At 54.6% G+C, this 21470-nt stretch overlaps 1 protein-coding gene across 1 annotated transcript in view; it reads right to left on the bottom strand.

Moving 5' to 3' along the window:
• Positions 1–5712: 5712 nt before the first annotated feature.
• PTPRF (protein tyrosine phosphatase receptor type F) overlaps positions 5713–21470 on the bottom strand; it is a 257441-nt gene continuing 241683 nt past the window's right edge. Inside the window, exons 23-32 of the mRNA XM_082311797.1 lie at positions 21017–21192; positions 15188–15307; positions 13916–14070; positions 12303–12588; positions 10225–10403; positions 7699–7825; positions 7346–7471; positions 6533–6687; positions 5928–6063; positions 5713–5790 (exon numbers count right to left, since the gene is read on the bottom strand). Of these exons, the coding sequence (XP_082167923.1) occupies positions 5722–5790; positions 5928–6063; positions 6533–6687; positions 7346–7471; positions 7699–7825; positions 10225–10403; positions 12303–12588; positions 13916–14070; positions 15188–15307; positions 21017–21192 (1529 nt within the window). The 3' untranslated portion in view covers positions 5713–5721. The remainder of the gene's footprint in view (positions 5791–5927; positions 6064–6532; positions 6688–7345; positions 7472–7698; positions 7826–10224; positions 10404–12302; positions 12589–13915; positions 14071–15187; positions 15308–21016; positions 21193–21470) is intronic.

Consider the following 21470-nt stretch of genomic DNA (forward strand, 5'->3'; position numbering starts at 1 on the left):
AATCCGCCGCCGTTGTGTTGAGGATTGGGAGCTGACAGTACAGCTTTCACAGGAAATGCTTTCAAGTGTGGACAACGCTGAACGCTTGACAGAGCCTGTCTCGGATACTGACCCCCCTTGGCTGGGACTGGCTGCAGATTGTGTTGTGCTAAATGCTTTTTGAATGCCTAAGTGCCAATAGGTAACCTTGAAAGTAAGCACAAACCACCCAAAAGAGCTCGTAACCATCCTCAGAGGCCACACTGGGTCCCTCATGCCTAAATAAAACCTTAATTTCCCTGTATGTTTCTCCTGATAACACGTTTCCGTCAGTGTCACGCTACAGGCAAACGGCAGCCCTGAAAGTCTTACCAAAACACTGCTCCAACACAGATTTTCTGTGGTCTGCTGCCTCTCTGACCTGCTCAGACTCCGAATTGCCAGGTATACGGACCAGAACCCCAAAGTGGATTAGAATCGCAGCAGGCACAACACTCAGCCTCCTACAGATGGAGGTACCAACACAGGCAACTGTCATAATGGTTTTTGAGACAAACGCTGTGTTTCTGGCCTTTCTGGTGGCCTGGCAGCTGCACTTGCTGTCCGTTAGTCAAGAAAGACCAACTTTCTAATATCAGGAGACACGAGACAGTCTTTTTATGATGACAAGTGGTAAAATGTTGCCATGAGCAGAAATGTGTAGGCAGGAAAGCTTGATGACATATAATCGTTACTGTGGACTGAGATGATTACTTATTAAAACTGGCAAAAGGGCAACAACGAGCTTTTAATTGGAGGGCTCAGAATTTTTCCGGCTCTCAGAAATGAACCAGGTCAGAACAGGCAAAAAAGGGGGTGGGGAAAAAAAAAGTCATTCTTAGCTGGGAAACTTTACAAATGAAAATGGCAACATTGAGAACAAGAAGAGCCAGGAGTGTGGGGGAAGGAGTTGCCAAGCTACTGCACAGAGTAAGCTCAGATTTGTTCAGTGGTGCAGCTGTTTCTTTTCCTTATTTAACAACTATTTTGCCCTTGAAAACAAAATTTAAAGCAATGGCATCCCAAAGGGCAGTACGTTATTTAGCATCGCTAGGAGGCAAGCCAAGCCTAGGCAGGGCCTGCACAGCTCTATTGCTACAGGTATCAATGAAATGAATAAAAAATTAAAAATAGAAAGAGCAGAAGAGCAGCTCAGTGCCCAGGAATTCACCTTTGACTAGCTGCCATTTAGCTGCTGTCCCACCTGCCAAACCTTGCCCTTTACAAAGCTGCTTATTTGAGGCTGCATTAGCGCTACCTGGTACAATTAAGGAATGGAAAATTTTTGCTATGAAGAAAGAAAAATGCCAGCAGTAGCTACCCAGCTCCGTTGCTCAGTGTGAGTACGTTTGGTCTATCAGAGAGACACCAAAGGGAAGTGGCCAAACGCCTCCTTATGGCACCATCTTGGGACCATTCGCTCTGGAGCACAGCGTGGCACTGTGAAGCCAGGCTGATACCAGAGGGCAGAAGTAGCCTCAAGCTGATACCAAAGAAGATGGGGAAAAAAAATGCCTGCTAGGATAAATCCTTTCTGGCCAGGGAAAGCTGAGCAACGTGGCCCAGGCACGGCGGTGCCAGGCCCTGGGAAGAGGCAGCGTGGCTCTGCGTGGAGCGCGGCACAAGTCACGGCGCTGGCTCTGAGGGCAGAACGGGTTAGCCTCCCTGTCCGTCCACTGTATGTGGTGAGTCTTTTTTTTTTTTGTTCCCCTTTTATTTTGTGAGGTATGCAGAGATAAATGGAAATACATGTTAAAGGAATAAGTGCTTTTAAACTGGTATGACTCTGTCCCCTTTGGGGCGAGCTGGCTTTACGTGAGCAGCGTTGGCTTTGTGCGAGGAGGATGGGGCCGTGGGACTTCCCCCACGGGCAGCAGTTGCCTTTGCCGCTCTCTGACCTGGCTGTCCCGTTGGGGCCTGTCCCCTTGCCAGGGCGGCAGGTCCTCACGCTTTGGGGACCCCCTGGCCCTCCCTGTGTGCTGAGCCTTTCTTGGCCCTGCGAGGCCAGCACGAGGCTTCGGCCATGTGGATTCACCTCTGCAATGTAAGTACCTACACAGTATCACCCAGCAACAGCCTTGCTGCAGAGGCCGGGGCTCGGTCATGTTATTCCCAGCGCGGTCCAGGCGGAGACGCTTGTTTTCTCTCTCCCCCTCCTCCTGTTTCTACTCAGCCCATAGGCAAGCTCACTGACCACCTGAAAAGGTCACTCCGTGCCTTACACGTGGCAGGCAGAGAAATGGAGCCTGCAGAGGCCGTCAGGTGGGAGCGTTTGCTCCCTCATGTTTTCCCTGGGTCAGCTGTAAAGGGCTCGGGCGAAACATGACATCAAATGGGGAGGGAAGCCCCAGGTGTTCTCAGACAAGGAGAAAGAAGGTACACGTGTGTGTGCTTGTGCGTATATGCACGTGTTCTGGCAACTGCTGTTTTCGGTGAGAGCAAATCACTGCGTTCGAAGCCACACCCGGACTAGAGGTCCAGCTATAGTTTAATGCCACAGCCAAAGCATTCTTGCTGCAGCGCAGGCAGGTGCTCGCTGCCCGCTTCCCAGCTGGCCACCTTCCTAAAGCACGGTGGTTAGCGTGGCATCCTAACTCCCCAAACGCACCCGCGTACGAGCAGGTGCACGCTTGGCCACGTAGCCCTGCCGTCCTGGGCCCTGGCAGCAACGCAAAGCAAAGTGTCCTGGTGCCAGCGGTGCTGGCACGTGCACACGCACACACCCGTGCCCGTGTGCGGCCTCATAAGGGCAGGAGCTTGCTTTGCCCTCAGATCTGCATCCTCGAGTGGGGCTGCCCAACCGCAGAGGCAGGGAAAGGCTCCACCAGCCTCAGGTCACCCCGGGGGTGAAGCACTGGGGTAGGAACCGGCCAGGCGAGGGGGAAACACCATTTTGCATCTGGCACCTGCTCAGGCGCCGGTATGGCCTGGCAGGGAATGCCACGTGTGGCTGAGCTCCGGCAGTCAGCGAGGAGTCGGTAAGAAGGTGCCCACAGTCACGTTGGGGAAAAGCTCATCAGTTTGTCTGCCCCACGCTCCCACCCATCGTGCACATGCTGGCCAGGGCAGATTTTGCTTCCTCAGGAAGAGTGGCCAGGCCGTGGGGCCCTGGCCTTTCCCTTGCACACTTGCGCTGTTTGCAGGTGCTGCTCTCTCTAGGAGCCAGCGCTGACCCAGGGGTTTGCAGTTCATATGCAGGCAGGGCTGGGGCTGGCCTGCCCATGCAGAGCAGGCACAGCTGCAGCCCTTGGCGGGGGTTTCACACCTGAACATACTCAGGTGCTGCTCTGCAGTTAGGGGCCAGGTGGTGGTTTTACTGTGGAGCAGTAACTTTGCATACACAACTGTGCTCAGTGCTGCAGAACAGCATTACTGCAGCATCCCAGGAGGCTGGCAACGTCTCAGCCTTATCCAGGACTGATATTGTCACCAAACCCCACTGCCACCAACCCTTCTCTTTCCTGCAAACCCCCAAGCAAAATCTGTAGCTGCCTACCCCAGCCTGGTCCTGCAGCCAGCGTGCCAGCAGAGAAGGGGGTGCAGGTAAACTTGCTTCCAGCAAAGTTCAGCATCACCCCAGGGCTGCATCCTGCTACGTCCTGGGGTCCTCTGAGGATTAGTCAGTGGCAGTAGAGCAGGTGGGGAGGACAGGTCTCAGGCCCCGGCCACCGCTGGGACAACTTGTGCAGAGCATGGCCTGGGCAGAAAGTGGCTACTGGCTTCCTCCTGCTGGGAATGATCCATCCTTTGGGAAGTGGAGGGGACCCAGCGAGGGCCACGACTGCCAGAACAGGCTTGGCAGGAGCCATTCCAGGAGGTGCCAGGGACTGAGGACTCTCGGTGCACCCCAGTACAGCTGCAGGTGGGCAGGAGGTGAGCACACGCATGCTCAAAGGGGGTTGTCACAGAGGGCCTCTGAGCTCCCTGCTGGCACTGGGACCCTGTAGGAGGTGTAGGGTGCCCGTGGCTGGGATGTGCCTGTGGGAAAGGACTTCTCTAGCAACAGGCTGGGGAGCGTGCCCATCGCCAAGGGACTCCATGGCCTCTGCTTATTGCTGAAGAAACAGACAGCAAAGCCAGCTTGTATGAAACCCGATTATTCAAATTTATTAACATCAAGAATTATGCAATGATGCTGTAGATTTTTTTTTTTATTAACAAATAGAAAACAGACTGTATACAACAGTGACCCCTACAGCACTATGCATCCACAAGGTAAAAATGAATGTGTCCTCCAACATTACCAACCCTGGATTGCTGATCTCAACGTAGCTTGGATTCTTAACATTCGGAATACATGTGATAATACAATTAGATACCCTTCCACCACCTTTATTCATAACTCAATGCACTCGAAAGAGGGCTGCTCACTCCCTGTCTTTAGTGCAAGCGTGATATAATAAGGAGTATTAATATGTAGTACCATTAAATTAAGTCCAGTAGTCTTGCCACATTGGTTCATTAGAACGTCCTGAAGTAGCGGAAAGTACAATATTTTAGTGACTTTTAACATTTGCAGGATAGCAGAAATTATAGATACACCCAACCTCTGAAGCCATGTGTACTCCCCTCCCCTTCCCTGCAGTACCCTGCTTTCCAAAGAGAGCTGGCCCGGCTCTGCTCTGGGGACGGCTGGGCTTGTGCTCCTTGCCTTTGTAAATGCTCCGATGCACTCCACTGGTGAGAGGTGACAGAATGGCGCTTGCACGCACGGAACCGCGGGATTAACAAAAGGGGCTGTGTCTCGCTCTTTCCATCCCCTCCCCGGGGAAGTGTGGGACCCACTCGCTTCTCCTGCCCCCTTCCCAGCGAGACACACAAAAAGAGGCTCCGAAGCCTGGAGCCCGGGATTTCGGGTCTCTCACAAACAAGGCGACGACAACTCACGTCATATTGGGATCTGCCAATACACACGGTCACTGGATTGGTTTAACACGCATCGTAATAGGACTGAACGGTTTCCAGCTGACAAAGGGGACCGCTTCTCCGGTGACCCCACATGCCCTCCCAAACCCAAACCTACTCAGAAAATAATGGGGGGGAGGGAAAGGCTAAAAAAATAATTGGTAGCTTAGGTCCAGTTCCATGAAATTTTATATTCTACAGAGGATTAAAAAGCAGCCTACGGGGAATGGAGCCGGGCAGGAACCACAAGCCAGCTGCTGCAAATTACCAAGGAAGCTGCACTAAAATGGGCAGAACCAGCAGTGACTGGGCTGAAATAAACACAGGGCAGTAAAAAATGTAAAAGCAAAAGGAAATTAAAAAAAACCAAACAACCCAACTCCCAAAGGTCTGGCGGGTCCAGTTCTGCCTGGGCAAAACATTAAGACTTGCAAAAAATAAAAAATAAAGAGAGAGGAGATTATAAAAACCACTAGTAACTATTTTACATGTTTTAAAAAAAGATCCCATTCCACCCACCTAAAGCCTCGCTGTGAAATGCAGTCGCGTGAGAGAGGGCGAGAGATGCACATGAGCAGAAATTCAGCCAGAGACTGGAAATGCTTTTGGAGTCGGATTCCCTCATTTGGCGCTGGGGCGAAGTTCCTAAATGCCGTGGTCAGAACTGGTTGGCGTGGAGGTCTGCTGCCTGGGCAGCACCTCCATCTGTACAGAAGGACTGAGGAATGGGCGGCTCTGGCTCAGAGGGACCCGTCTCCACTCCTAGACATCCCCACCGCGACTGGAGGAAAGCACTAGTTACGTTGCATAGTGGTCGAAGCTGCCGAGATACTCCAGTGCCGCTCTGTAGCACAGCTGGTACTGGTCCTGCAAGGCAGCAAGGGGGGAAGCATGAGAAGCGGAGACCCAAGGACATCGGGCAGCAGGGCTGCACACCCAGACATGCTGGCTCCCCTCCCTTCTCCCACAGATCTCCCACCACCCCAGGAGGAGGGGACGCTCACCTCTGTCTGCACCATGGCTGGCCGCTGCGTCCGCAAGGTCTTCACCGTCTGGAACATGTCCACCACCCCCTCGTAGCGCATCCTCTCCAGCACGATGCTGAGTGTGATAAACACGCCGGTGCGCCCAACCCCAGCGCTGTGCAGAGGGAGCAAGAGGTGCCGTTAGAGACCCGCCAGCCCCAGCAAGGCTCTGCAGAGCTCCTAGGAGTGGTGCAAGCTCATGGAGCATGGGGACATGCTTGGTGGAGCCAGGAGAGGCCACAGGGACGTTGCCAGCCAGAGGTGCCCTCTCAGTCCCACGGGGCCCACTGATTCTGCCTTGCCTCTGGGCCAAGCTGCTGTGGCACACTGCTCTGCCCAAGAACTCTTCCAAGGAGCTACAAATCAGTACCACCAGGGCACTCGTCAGTGTAGTCACCTGGCGGAAAGGCTGCCAATGGCACCCATGATGTTGCCGCCTCCTCGTCCCCTGCCTGCCTCTTGCCAGTGGTGTACAGGAGGGGCACCGAGTGCAGGGGAGCTGGCAGCTGCCAGGGTAAGCGAGGTAGGGAACATCTATGAGGTCTGATGAAGGCAGAGGTGGGTGCTGATCTGTCCCCACTCACCTGCAGTGCACCGTGATGGGCCCATCCTGCCCGAACTGTTCCTTGGTCTTGTGCACCTGCCCGATGAAGTCGATGAAGCCCTCTCCCGTCTTTGGCACTCCCTGCTCAGGCCAGTCTGTGAACTGGAACTGGCGGATGGTCCGTGACTGGCCATCCTGCAGGGACAGGGGTGTTAGACATGAACTGTGGGTGAGGAGATGACAGGAAGGGCTGATCTCGCTCCCCTCGGCACCGGTGTTGCTGACCTGCTTTCAGACCCCCTGGCCCAGGCCAGGCGAGAGGGTGCACAGGCCATGGACGAGCCCAGGCAGATCTTTCGCTGAGCTTTTGGGGCCTGTCTCTGGTCTCCCACGTTCACCGCAGGGTGGCTGAGCTGTGCAGGGCTTTGGGCCCCTGCAGGGTCTGTTGGGTCAGTGCCCTGGTCCTGTTTGGGGCCCAGCTCCACCCCAGGACCACATTTACTGTCACACAGGGGTCCTGCGCCCAGTTAGATGCTGCACACAGAGACTCCAGGTGCAGGAGAGCCCGTGTTAAATCCATGCCCAAGTGCACAGCACAGGCAAGGCAGGGTCTGGTGCTGACAGGGATCTCTGAGCTGCTCACTGGGGCTGACACAGCTGGCAAGGAAGAACTTGTGGTGAGAGGAGCAGCAGGTGAGGGGCAGCAGCCCCTTCTGCCTGCAGTGCAAGGCAGCACCTTGCTTTCTGGTTCCCCCAGGAGCTGCTGCACGCTCCCTTTGCTGGCCTGGGCAAGGCAGAGGTGGGGCAGAGGCACAGGAGGCAGGGCAGCTGGGGAGCCAGCAATTGCACTCACCCTGGCATCCGTCACTTTGAACTCCCGGAGGATGTACTGCGGCATGTTGTACTCTGCCATGGGGTCCACCACGAAGTACTGGTACCGGGCAGAGCGCTCCGCGGGCCAGTACTGATGGCATTTCTCCTGTGGATGAGGAGCATGGTGAGACATTAGCACCAACAAGCTGCTGCTCCTCCCTCCCGCTCCCTGGGAGCATACGTGGCTGTGGGGCCACAGGGTCAGCCACAGGACATGCCAGCAGGAGGCTGGCCCAGAGCGGCTGGTGCTGGGGACAGACTGCAGTGAGCTGAGAGGTTGTGCCCACGGACAGCAGCCACACAGCCCCCTTCTCCCCTGAGCAGAATTCGTACCCGGCCCATCTCGCGCAGCTTTGTCAACATCACCACGATGGTGGAGTTGTGCTCCCAGAGCATCCGCCAGAAATCCTCTGTGGTCTCGGCCAGCGGTCCCTGTGTGGCGATGTAGGCCTTCTGCTGCCTGTGACAAACATAACGGTGCTCAGCCCAGCTCCCGGGAGGTGGGCAGCAGCTGCTTCTGGGGGCTGGTGGGCCAGGAGGGCTGGAGGCAGGGACCCTGTGCAGCAGGCAGCAGGGCTGACAGGTCTCTAGGGCTAGCCACAGACTCGGGGGGAGGGATGAGCCTGCCCAGCGCGCGTCTTCTAAGTGCTCCCCACAAGACACAGTGAGCACCACTGGGTGCAGGATCCAGAAAGGCTGCTAGTCCTTGCTGGGGTGACAATGTCCCCAGCCCAGCCTCTCCCTGCTGCTCGTCCCTAGCGCTGCTGCACTGAGAGCCTTCTCGGCACCCAGGCCCATGCGAGCAGGCTGCCAGCACCCACCCGGATGGGGAGGAGAGGTGGTGCTTGGACATGATCCCAGCAGCACCCCCAGGTTCCTGCATGTTTACTCTCTGCAGCACCCACCGTCCCTCCCTGTTGCATGGGAAGACACACAGCAACTGAATCAGGTCACCAGGATCACGCACGCCAGCTGATAACTAGGGCGGCGTGGAAAACCACCAATACCATTTTGCCAACTTTTCTGAAGCTTCCAAATTTGTCCCTGGTTCCACTGCGAACCAGAGCATCTCTCAAAATGTCCCGTGTGAAAGCAGAGCTTGACCTGCCCCAGCCTGGCACCCACCCTGAAGAAAGCACCCTCGGTGCTTTGGACTCTGAGGACCAGCTCCGCGGAGACACGGTCTGGCTTCACCGCTGCGGGGCGCCGGAGCCCGCGGGACGAGGGGCGGCATCCTCCCACCCCGCGTTTCATCTCTCTGCTGCTGCTAAAAATTAATGAACGTGCGGCAGGACAGCTGTAATGTGTGGAATGAAGACAGGGGCTGCTTCGAGGTGGATTTATAAGACATCATAAAAAGCAGGGAGTGGTGGTGCAGAACGAAAACAAAAGAGCTGATAAAGATGCAGCGTCAGTGATGTCTGCAGGACCTTGGGCCAACTGATCTCTTTAGATAATACCGAGAAGATTGCTCGGTTCAAAGGACAGGACGGGAAGAGATAACAGCACTCTTCAGGGATGGGGTAGGTAGCACATAACATGGTACCACCTGCCGTGCCAGCATCTGTAGCATCACCAAGGGGCAAAACCAGCATTGCTCTTAATCGGCTCTGGAGACAGGGCGCTGGGGCTGCAGCCTGCCTGTCAGACACGGGGCTGCCGGGGTGGGCACACAGGCAGGCAGCCACGTTAATGACACAGTGCTGGACGGCTCGGAGCCACACAGGCAGGAGGGAGCGGAGGCTGCTCCATGACAGCTTTTCTCCAGCCCCTTCATCCTTCCCCATTACTCTGTCCCACCCTGATGGAGCCTGGCTTGCTGTGGCTTTGCTGTGTTGGGATGCTCCCAGGGTTGCTCCGCTTCTGCTCCCTGCCCACTGTCGCCTCCATGTAGCCCTTCCCCCTGGGAACCCTTCCTGGGCTCAGCTGCTGGAGCAGGGAGGGAGGCACAGAGCCGCTGGCCCGGCTGCACCAACATCTGTTCCCTTTGGCAGTGCCTGTTGCTCCTGGGAGGTCACCAGCCCATAAGAAGCGTTTGGGCAGAGCCAAGCTGGAGAGGAACTGTGCCACATCCACCATTGTATCCCCCACTCCTGCACTGGGTGACCCTACAGCAATGGTGCACAGAGAGATGACAGAAATAAGCCTTGTATATGTGTCGTTGGGATTTGGTCTGGATTATTGTCTGGGGATCGTCTGGGAAGGAGATGTGGCCACGGGGCTGTTTCCCTGCATTCTCCTCTCCTGGCACATAGCATCTGAGACTGTGATGCTAGCAGTTAGATACAGAAACCAAAAATATTATTGCCCCACTAGATCTTAATTTGTGCTTTCTACTGGGGAGCAGAACCCTGTGGCGGGCTCCCCAGTGTCCAGCACCAGCCCTGCCTGTGGATCCACAGACTCCCCCCAAAATCAAGACATGGGACAATGAGCCTTGGGCTGCTGCCTGGATCAGCCATGCAGTGCAAGCACACTTCTGCCTCTGGTTGCTACAGCTAGTGAGGGGGGGCTGGTTTGCATTAGATGCTGCAGATATAAAACACATGCCAAGGGATGCCTCCCAGAAGATCCCATAAACCTCCGCAGGAGCCAGCACAGCCTCCCACCCCAGCCATGTGGACATCTGTCTACAGCAATACAAGCCAGCCTGGCAGCACTAGCTCGCTAGCAGTCTTCACATATTGTAACTATATGCACTGGAGCGCCTGAGAAGATGGCAATAGATAAAATGCAATTAAGTGATCCCCAGCCCACCTCCATGCAGCCAGGACCAGTCCTCGGGAAAGAGAAGGCAACTCTGCCCAGGTTCCCGAGCAGGCAGGACAGGCTGGCCCAGGTACCTAAGGTGGCCCTTACCTGTACCCATCTATGAAGCTGGCATTGATGTAATCGGAGCCCTCGACGCCCCGGATGGGCTGCAGACAGACTCTTGTCAGCTCGTATGGCATGATGTTCACGAGGCGGTTCTTGAATTTGTTGCACGGGAGGTTGGCACTGATGAAACGTGAGGTATGTGCTTTAGAGTTGGCCAGCAGCTGAAAGAGGAGGAGACATGTCAGACGTCCGCTGGGGATGCAGCAGTCTGGGTGCAAAATTCAGACTTTGGCAGCAGGGCAGGCAGGAGTCCCTCCAGGCACACAGCCACGCTCCCTCCTCTGACCGACGCGCAGCCACTGGGGACCAGGTCTTTCTGGACCAGATGAAGGGCTCTGCCGCCACGTTACGAGGAGGCTGCGCCCGGCTGCTCTATTTCACAGTAATCAGTCTGGTTTTCAGTACCGCATCAGCCCTTTTGCTGTGGCATTGCACACCTAGGCATGGCACGGCCTCGCTGCTGGTGTTTGGTGCACGGCTGTAGGTGACAGCAGGGGAACCACCTGCACTGACCTGCTGGCACACCCCCAAAGCCACACGTGGTGGAGTGGAGACCCACAGCAGCTCTCTGATCCACAAAGGGCCAGGACATGAAGCTTGGTACCTTGCTGAACCAGGGACACACGCCTGGTGGTGTCAGAGAAGGAAAGCTTTCCATCTTCCAACAATGTCTTGCTATTTACTTCTTACCTCAGAAGAACCCAAGAAAAATGTGAGAATTGTGACAGTTTTAGGTAAAGAAGATCTATTTCGGGTTACTGTGAGACATTTTATGGTTCTCTTTGAGCCCTGTAAACTGGAGTCATGGTAAATGTGTTACTTAGATCTGCTGGCAGAGACATTCAAACAGAAGTCCCTCTTTTTTTTCTCCCTTCCCCAGAAGACTCTCTCCAGCATCTCCAGAGCCACCCTTCTCTCTCTGTGTGGCAGCTGGTCCTTGGCAGAGGCTCCCTGCAGAAGGACAGGGTTGCTCTTTGGGGAATGATGCAGCCACGCAAGGCCCTCCCATATCCTGTTCCCCTGGGTTTCCCAGGCAATGGACAATGCCAGGGCACAGAGAGGGGCAAACTTTATTACTGTTCTAAAGAGACCCTTGGAGAAACAGCAGATTTTTGCCTTTCTTACAACAGAGTTGCTAGAGTTGAGCCTAATTCCGTGGCTCTCTTGAGAGGTTTCTCAGGGCAGGTGTCACCATGAGATACTAATGCACCATGTTCTACTGGCCCAAGCCCAGGACACCAACAGCTCTGGTAATCACAGGACAGAGCTGCTCAGCTATTCCCAGTTTACGCAGAAAGTCAGTATTTTGCCTCTCCTGCTCCTTTGTCACTTGGAGGGAATCCCCAGGGAGAAGCTGTATTGCTGCAGTTCATTTCAGAGCCTGCATGGTCTGCTGCCTTCCTGCATGAGCTATATTCCCCTGCATGAGTTCACTGGACTAATGCACCTCATCTGAGAATATGGGCGCTTACCAGAGCTCACTTCCATCTCCAAGGCTGTAATAAATAACCTGCAGTTGGCATTCACAGATACAGATAGAAAAATGTGGGCTTGGCGTCTTAAAAACAGTGTGCCTTAAAACACTGCCTTCACCAATTCTAGACACTGAGGCTAAGTGTTGAGGTGGTTAAAAGATAACAGAGCTCAGCATTGAAGAAATGAGACTATAAACGTCTCACATATTTAAATTGGAGCCATTTCCAGACAAGTTGTTCACAGTAACATCAATTATCACTAACACGATCTGCATCTGATTTCAGATGCAGCTCCCGCCGCACAGTGAACCTAGAGCAGAATGTGCTGCTGAGAACTGCGCATCCATCTGCCTTTTATATCCTCCCCAGAAGCTGCCAATCCAGGGGGGACCATGGCCGACGCAGGTTTTACAATTCAAATGTATTTTAAATCACTGCCTACCTCGTTTAGAAACACACAAAAGAGTAACTGTCTGTAATGATCCACAGCTCTCCTTTCCCAGCCCCTGGATGCGTGGCTCGGTGCGGCTGTGTGGGCAGAGACAGGGCGCTGGGGAAGGGGGGTGCTGGGGCTCTGTCACCAACCTTGAATTCCAGCTCCATTGCAGTAACGCTCTCGCCTGGTGGCACCTGGGTCAGCTTCTGGATGTGAGCAAAGAGGTTGCGTGCAGGCACCTCAGTATTGCCACATGCGGCTGCCTCCAGCAAGGCCTCGTGGATGAAGATGTACTGGTCCTCCGTCTGCACCATGTAGTTGCGCTGAGAGCGCATGCACGTTACGTGGCCGTAGATGTCCACGGTCTTCTCATGCTTCATCCGCTCCAGCATGGCATCAATGACGATGAAGCAACCAGTTCGGCCCACGCCGGCACTGCGGGAACAAAGGACATGGCCTGAGACGACACCGTCTCCTACAGATGCCACGCAAGCTCTGCTCTTGCTTAAGAGAGCACTTGGACCTATAGCGCACGAAAGGGGATTAAAGGCTCCTCCTCACACTGAGGGCTAACGAGCTGAGCCCCAAACAAGTGGTGACAGAAGGAGTGAGGGAGAGAGGCACTGGAGAATGTGGGAGGCTACCCAGCCTTTCTGCTGTCCCCCTTTCACTGACGAAACGGAAAGGACATGGTGTCACTCTGCTGGTCCCTGTGGTGGCTGGCAGCACCTCTACAAGGGAAGGAGAAATGTGTTTAACAGGCAGGAGAGTGACAGCGTGTGTGTGCATGAAGTCAGAAGACCTGAAGTCCAGTCTGGGCCCCGGCACCAGTGAAGCCCATAATTTCAAGCCTGCTTGTCCCCTAAGCTGGGTCACTGTTTCCTAACCCATGAAACGAGGACAGCCAGCCCGAGAGGGGAAAGCAGAAAGGTGAGGTCACGCAAGTCTATGCTGAGCCCTTTGCTGAAGCACTGGATGCCTCTCCACATCTGTCAGAAGGGCAGCACCAATCCCCAAACTACTCACCCTGAGAGCACCCTGAAAACAACAGACATGCTGTCGTGACATGTAAACACAGGCGGAGATAGGGAGCTAGACATTTCCTCGTTTATGGTGCAAGTCAGATCCTTAACAGGGCTTTAATACAGCTTGTTTGTGTGTTAATTATACCCCACTCCCATCTGAAACAGAGCATGAAAGAAGAGCATTAAACACTGCTGGTAAGGCGTATGCTGGAACAGCAATGATGGAGTGGTTTGTTCAGTAATAGTCCCCACTCGGCTGGTATAGATAAATCTTGCCTGGATAAGATGCTGAGCCTTTGTAGACTAATATTTTGCTTAAAGAGCTACCTTTCTACCCTGCAAGAGGGTTCTACTGTAAATACTATGTATGAATGTCTGTAGAGGTCACTGCATGTGTGCCTGTCAATGATGTGCCTGTGAAAGGTACCGCCTACTTACTCTGGGCACAGATTGCTTCATTTTTAAATCGTACTTGCAGTTTTGCAGGAAAAAGTGTTTTCTGAGGCTCTCCATACAGCAGGGCTGTTTAATCTGACAGAGCAGTAGCAATGCAAACGTCACCACGGCATTACCGCTGCTGGTTGCTGACCTGTTCCCAGCCCAAGCATGCAGTGCAGGTTATGCTACCGTGAAACCTTCCCTGCAGGGAGAGGAGACTCCACTTTTAGCCGGACAGGTTAAAGCTCCTGCAGCCAGAAGGCACGTGCCCAGGTGCAGCTTTGCAAACACAGTCCTACCTGCAATGGACAACCATGGGCCCAGCGTCCGGTGGGTTACAGGCCTTGACCCGTCGCAGGAAAGCTAGGATTGGGGTGGGGTATTCTGGTACCCCGTGATCGGGCCAAGCCATGAACTGGAACTGTCGCAGCTCTCGCTTCTCACTGGAGCCATTCTGTTGAAGACAAACAGGAATTGTTTTGCATGAGAACAGTCTCATCTAGGATGGGAACCCACTGATGGGGTAACAAGGTACCCAGCCGGCTGGGTAACAACAGGCACGTAATGCTGTGCGTGATCGTGCATGTACTTGGGCTTTTGTCACTGAAAATTTGGAGGCAAAATATAGGCTTCTTGCAAGGCTTCTGTACCCATAGAAGCTCTGTGAAAAGCCAGCTGATACAGACAGCAGAGCAGCTCTGTGGGAGTGGAGCAGACTGAAGGGAAGGTGAAAGACTCCTTTCTGCACAGCATGGGGTCACTACCCGCGTACTCACTGCAGGTTCAGGGAAAAATGGGCACTGGGCACGGAAGGGCCACAGCAGCCAGTTCCCTCCCTGCTCCTCTGCACCATGGGGCTCTGTGGGATGGCTGATCAGCCTCTGTCTGCAGAGACTGCCCTGCTCCTGTCATGGCTCGGCTGAGTGACCTATGCAGCAAAGCGGCAGGACTGGCTGGGTGACTGCTGGGGGCCAGATGCCTTCCTGGGGCATGAGTGTGTCCCCATCGCACACTGCTGTGCTCTCTCTGCCGGCGTGGCCCAGACTCAGTCACGCACAGAGGCAGCAGGCTGCAAAGCCTGTTTGCATTGCCGTGACATGCTGCTGCTAGCACTGCCCCCAGGGATTTCCAAACACTAATGAGGTACGCAGCAGGCAGGAGAGAATGGCTTGTGCACACGTCAGCACAGCCCCTCCATTTGCATTATTAGTGACAAGAGTGCTAAAAATTCACTGCTTCCCATGTTGTCCCTCTAATGGGAGGACAGCTGTTACACGTACATTCGCTAGAGGCAAGCACGGCCCCTGCTCTGGGGCCCATCACAGGGTCTGAATGCATACAGGAGAGCATCAGGTGTCCTGGCCCAAATCCAGTGGTGGCCAGATGCACAACCTGCAGCCAGCCTCCCACTGCAGCCCAGCTGTGAGAAATGGCCCATGTGTGGACTAGCCACACGCTTGGCCAAGCCAGGCATGGCCGGTGGCCTCTGCCTGTGGGCTGTGCAGCACCCTGCAACACCGGGGAGCAGCTCTGCGTTACCTGGAGCAGGAAAGGCCCAGCCAGTGCCATACCTTGTACAGTGCAAAAGTGCGGACGGTGTAGGTCGCCAGCTCGACTGTGTCCAGCAGGGTCACCTGGATCATCCCATAGGTTTCTGTACCCCGGCTTGGCCAGTACTGGTCACACTTTACCTGTGGGGAGAGGAGAAAGGGTCAGTGCTTGGCTGCTGACTGGGGCATCTGGGGTGAGGAACAGGGCTCTGCCCTTCAAAGGGTAAAGACAGAAAAGAGTCATTGTGCAGGGGGGGTCCAAACACCCAGATTTCCTTCTCCGGGAGTGTCCCAATCCCCAGCAGAAAGGCAGCACACCCTGGGCTCCTTTCCACAAGATTCATATTCAAAGAGGGATTTTTTTTTTTTTTTTTTCCTGGAGCCACTGGTGGGAAGTGGCGAAGGGGGCCAGGCCACCAGACACAGCTGCAAGAGCAGCACCAGGTATGAACACAGTGTGCAGCAATTGCTAGCAGTGATTTGTGCCTGCCATAATTTTTCTTCTCTGCCTCCTGCTTGGGAAGATGGGTGTCTTCAGGGCTGTGCTTGCAGCATCCCTTGCCTGAGCGTGGCCGCCAGGCAGTGAACCACCCTGGTGAAAGATGGGACACAGCCCACGCCAGGCCTCCAGCCTGGATGCTGTGTCCACGGGGCTGACCCTGCCACCCTTTCTGCATTGCCGTAGGCTCAAGTGCATCAAGCATCCCCGAGAGACGCCAGCCTGCCCTCCTGGCTGGTGGCGCATCCCTGGAAATCTACATCTCCCAGGTGTTTCAAAAACTGCTCCGCAGCAAGGCACAGATGCCAGCTCAGACACAGACACAACTTGTTCTCCCTCTGAGAGAAGACACAGACTGTGGCCAAACCACAGGTTTAAGGACATGGTTTAGTGGTGGACTTGGCAGTGCTCGGTTAATGGTTGGACTCGATGATCTTAAGGGTCTTTTCCAACCTTAACAATTCTATGATTCAAACCATCCCTTCAGCCCCTTCCTGCAGACAGCACTGTCCCATCATGAAAACACGGCTGCTCCCTAGAGACCCCCTGCCCTGCAGCATCCTTTCTCTCCCCCTCCCAACTCCGCAGCCAGAGCACTTTGAGCTACTGGTCATGGCTCCTGCTGCAGCCCACTTGGCAGAGAGCCCTAAGACATCCCCAGGGCCCCATCCCTCTGCCCGCTTCATCTCCTTGCGCATCCCTCCCTGCTCACCTGCTGATGCCCTCCTCCTCCTCCTATTCATAGCTCAGCGTTTGCAAACTACTCCTCCGGTTTTGCTCTCTCCAGCCCTGAGCTCCCTATTTAATTTGGCACCCTGAGAACCCCTATTTCCTCTGGCACCTGGCTCCCCCCACCCGGCAGAGCCGTGGTGCCTGGCTGACAGGAGGAAGACTTCATTCCCACCCATGTGCACTGCACTGAAAATGGTTTCCCGCCCTAGGAGAGAGGAGTGAATGGAAGATCATCTGTGCTTGTCAAGGAATAGTAAACTTAATTATTAGCTGAGCGTGTTTACAGGGGAATGTGTGGGAAGGGAAACAACAGGCTTAATTAGAAATCAATGAAGTTCTGCCTTTTAATTGAAGGCACTTTAAACAGGGTGTGGCTTGTGAGAGCTGAGAGCCCTCATCCTGCACTCTGGCTGCTGGAGTGCGGCAGCCTGGGCTCAGAGATGCATCTGTCCCTGCTTCTTTGGGGTCTGCTCCCAGTAAGTCCTGCCCTGGCAGAAGTGCCTGGAGCAAGGCTGCCTGATGGGGTACTGCAGGTGCCTGCATGCCCAGAGCAGCTCCGCTGCCTCCTGCCCAGGGTCTCCTGCCGTTCAGGCTGCTGTGCTGCTTTGGACCTGTGCTCCCAGCGTGGCAGGCCCTGCACAAATCTCAGAAGATTTCTCTTCCTCGCCTGGCACAGAGCAGCCCGTTATTTTATGGGGACTAGCTGCAGAGCGAACAACTCGGAGATCACAAACCTCATTTCACAGCTAAACTGATCCTATCCTCACAAGCAGGCGGCAGCTGCATCTCCGGCCACCTGAGTTTGCCTTGCCTGGCTCGGAGATGACGTGACCCCTCTCTAAAGGAGGTGAGGGCAGAATGGCATCCTGCAAATGTTGGGGACAGCTGCCTGCTGTGTCGCCCTCGGTGTGGTTTGCAGGGGAGCTGCACAGCACGTCCCTGTGCTGGAGCCCACACCTTGGGGAGAGCAGTCCCCTCCTGCCACCCACATGCTACAGGGTCGTGTGTGCTCGAGCACAAAACAAACTTCAGAGGAGTTCCCTGTGCGGGATAATAGCAGCGCCTGGGATGGTAATTGAAAATTATTTATTCATGACCAGATAAGAGTCAGTCACATTTTCTGCCAAATTTACCCATAATGTTTATGCCCCATTTTCAAGCTCTGTAAATTTTATGCTGAAGCCGATGCACTGTGGCACTAAAGCAGATAAGAGATGTTTTCTTCTGGCAGTGCTTGCTTCTCATTAACTTAAGGAGCACAGTAATGTCCTGAACAGCCATTTATTGCAGCTTTGCTGAGTGGTTCCTGTCCCTCCCCTTTGATGCCCTGTGCCCAAGAGCGGCCAGGCACCTCTCCTCAGCTCGAGAGCTGTGCTCTGCTCCCGGCCCGGCTCGCAAGCTCCAGATGGCATCACTGCCGGCGAGAGGGCTGGAGCGGGATGTGGCTGCCAGGCCCCTCTTCCCCAGAGCCATTGAGCACCAGCCTCTTTGCACCCCTGCCTGGGGACACGAAGTGCCGGGGGAGATCACGCCCCAGGGATGGCTGCTTGGTGCTCTGGGCTGGGACAGAACAAGCCACCGCGCTGCTCTGGGAGACCTCGCTCTGCTGGGCTCTTGGGGATAGCCCAGGGTAGGAGAAATCCTGCTTTAACGCCTCTCTCGTGCAACACACCCCGACTGGGACATGCCACGCTTGCAGCTTTGGGAAAGCTAATCTACAATGTGTGTTTCTGAACCACCACCAAATGATTCTGAAACTGTAAAGCTTTGAAGGCAGCTAAATTGCACAATCCAGCCATTTCTATCTTTTATGTGCCTCTTGCTTTGTGAAAACATGAAAAAGGGAGGACGATTTGGACCATCAAGCCAGCTGAAATTGCAGACCATAAAAGCTGATGCTCTTTAAAGATTTTTTTTCCCCCTGCAGCTCAGGAGCCCTTTAAAGCAGCGTCACCCCTACTGGGCTGCAAAGTTGCTGCTGGGACCAGTTGGCTTATCTACACGCAGCACTGCTGAGGGGGACTTGGGGAGCTCACTTGGGAAGGTGGCAGAGCCTGCTCTGCACTGGGCATCTCGCCATGAGGCCCTGCTGCCCACCCCAGGCTCCGCAGCTGGAGAGACAGTCCTGTGCCTGTGCCGAAGCCCCTGGGCAAGGGGACTTTCAAGCGAGGTCACCCGTGGGTAACGCTGTGACAACATGTGACTGCCTGGAGCAGTGCTGTCCCACAGCAGCATGAACATCAGCAGGCAGCAATGCTGCAGGGACCCAAGGGGTTGCATCAGATGAGGTTTGAAGGCTCTGGAGTGGAGTAAACTGTAAAACAGCGACTCACACTGAAAGCTGGGAGCAATGGGCAGTGACTGGGATCTTCCTTGGTCCCAAAAAGGTGTGTTCCTGAGTGAGCGCTAGCTGTCACCAAAGGGGCATGAGGAAAAGCAGAGCAGGAAGGTGGCTGAAAGCCATCCTGCCTTGGAAGATGCTGGAGAAGCCAAAAAAAAAAAAAAAAAAAACCCAGAGAAAATAATCTCCTGCAAGTCCACATCCCAGCTCCCCACCAGGGCCGTCCTGGGAGTGGGTGCTCTGAGGCATCTACAGGGTCCAGCAAACACATCCAGGGAAGCCCTTGCTGGGCAGGGCTGGTTCGACTCAGGAGTGTCCTGGGCTTCCCCATTGCCTCCCCTGGCAACCTGCCTCTCCCGCAGTGCCTGAGAAAACTGCCCATTTCTCATTAGTGGTGGGGATGTGCCCAAGAGCCAGCAGGGCATGGGCAGGCAGTGTCTGGGAGCAAATGCTAGGGTCTGGGTCCAGTCTGGTCAGCCTAGAGCCCCTGGGCAGCACGCCTGGTCAGGCAGGCTGCCTGCAGCTCCTGCAAGGGCTCTGGTCACCCCCTGCCCATGACAGGGATTCACAGTGCTGATCCTGTCACCAAAAGCCTGACCATACACACTGTGTTTGGGACAGAAACAAATACTGTAGAAGGTACTTGCAGGATGACATGACAGGGAGCGTGCTGGGGGGAGATAACGCACGGCTCAGCACCCCAGGCATCTCAAGCAAAGACAAGTGCCTGTGGGGTCAAAGGAAACCTGTTATCTTCGAGAAACATGTGCCTTGGAGTGCCTTCCCATAACTAAGCAGCCCAGAAGTTAAGTGAGTCAGGACTCTGGGCATGGATTTACTTGGCACCTAAAAGGGCTTTTCCTTGTACTTCAAATATATGCTCCATCACTGAAATGTGAAGGCACAAAAAAGTCCCCACATAACCCCCAGCTGCAGAGAGCTGTTGATCAGCAGCTTTTGATCTTGCTTAGCCCATGTGCCAAGACCTGAGCTGCAGGACGGGTCAGGTTAATTTACCGCCCTGTTTGGGCTGGGGTGGGTGACGGCGGCCATTGGACAGAGCAGGCGGGGCCGCGCAGCGGGAAGCACAGTGCAAGGCTGGGGCTGGATCTCTAGAGGCAGCTCGTCTCCAAGGAACACTATTTTTCCCTTCAGGCTGTAGGGCATTTGTAGAGCCGGGGAAGCCCATGAACAAAGCCTATTTTCGTACATGCAGGAAAAGCAGATCTGTTTTGCCACGGTGATTGGTTGTTACAGCTGCTTCCTCCCAGCCAGCATGGGCTAGGACACCCCTGTGAGCATTTCGGTGCTAAAGCTTTGAAACAGAGGGAGAGCGTGCGGGCAAAAGTTTTAACTAAACCCAAACTTGACAGTCTCTGCTTCTCAAGAACGAGCTTATTGGGCTAAAAATAACCAGTGCTTCACAGCTTGAGTGCACAGCCCCTTCTCCTGCCGTTGGCATGGCAACACTAAAATATTCTGCAAGTACAAATGCTCACCGCTAAAATTTTACTTTTAGGAACAAACTGAATCATGAGAGGCAGAAGCTGCCTCCTGCTTGGGCAGGCTTTGCCTGAAGGGTGCATCTGGGCATGGGAGCACTTTGGTCACAGCTTACAAATTCCTGCTTCAGGGGCTGAGTAAGAACCTCTGTCACGAGACAGCATAAGCATCATCCGCAGCGAGGGCTCCTTCCTCTCCACCTCACGCCTTCCCCACGGTTTGCAGGCAGCTTTGCATTTATTACATCAGAATATCTAATATTGGCAGTATGAGCCGATCGTTTATACATGTTGTCATTGGACAAGGCACAAATTAGTCTTGTTATTGCAATGAGACCCCGTCAGCCATTCCCCTGCATCACCAGAGACGCCAGGGCCCTGTCAGGCTGCAGGATGCTGCTGATACCACCTACCCATTGCAGCTTCTCAGCTTCTGGGACGCAGCCCCCAGGCTTTCAGGGCGTGTCAACAGTCCCCATCTCAGAGCTTTCATTTCTCCCTTTGGCGCAAGTGATTTGGGCAGGGAAAGGATGGGTGTGCATGCAGACACACAGGCAAGACAGGGGTTAACGAGCAGCACAGTGACAGGAGATTTTGCCACCCTTTTGCCCCACAGGGATATGCTTACAAGGCACTTGTTGCTGGGGTGTCTGCAGCAGTGAGCCACACCACTGGACCTGCCTCTCCCTGGATTGCCCTTATGCTGTTAAGTGTTCCCATCCCTCTCTCCTGTCCCCACCACCAGCTCCAGAAAAGAGAGGAAGCACACACTGTACCCTGGACTTCTCCTCCAGCCTGGTCATCATGACTATAGTTGCTGTTCTCTGTTCCCACACCATCCTCCAGAAGTCGCTGAGGGTTTCTGGCAGAGGTCCCTGCGTGGCGATGTAGGCGTTCTGCTTCCGATACCCATCAATGTAATTGGCATTGATGTAATCACTGCCTGGGACCCCTGCGGAGAAAGAGAGGCGTTATTCCGGGGCAGCCCACGACCCTGTGCCTATCGCTCTGCTGGGCCCTGCAGGCAGGGGAAGAGGCTGGCATGTTCACAAGGCTTCTGACAAGTCTCCTTCACAGGGTGATGCCAGAATCTCTCCCAGGGATCCTGCAAAGAACAGGGATGGTGCCTGAACAAAGAAGAACCCTTTGTAACTCCCACACTAATGCAACAAGCAGGCAGCACCAAAGCAGAGAGACAGCTGCCACCCGCACACAAAGGGAAATTCACAG

Source organism: Platalea leucorodia (assembly GCF_965183815.1).
Source record: "Platalea leucorodia genome assembly, chromosome: 5".
Classification (NCBI taxonomy): domain Eukaryota; kingdom Metazoa; phylum Chordata; class Aves; order Pelecaniformes; family Threskiornithidae; genus Platalea; species Platalea leucorodia.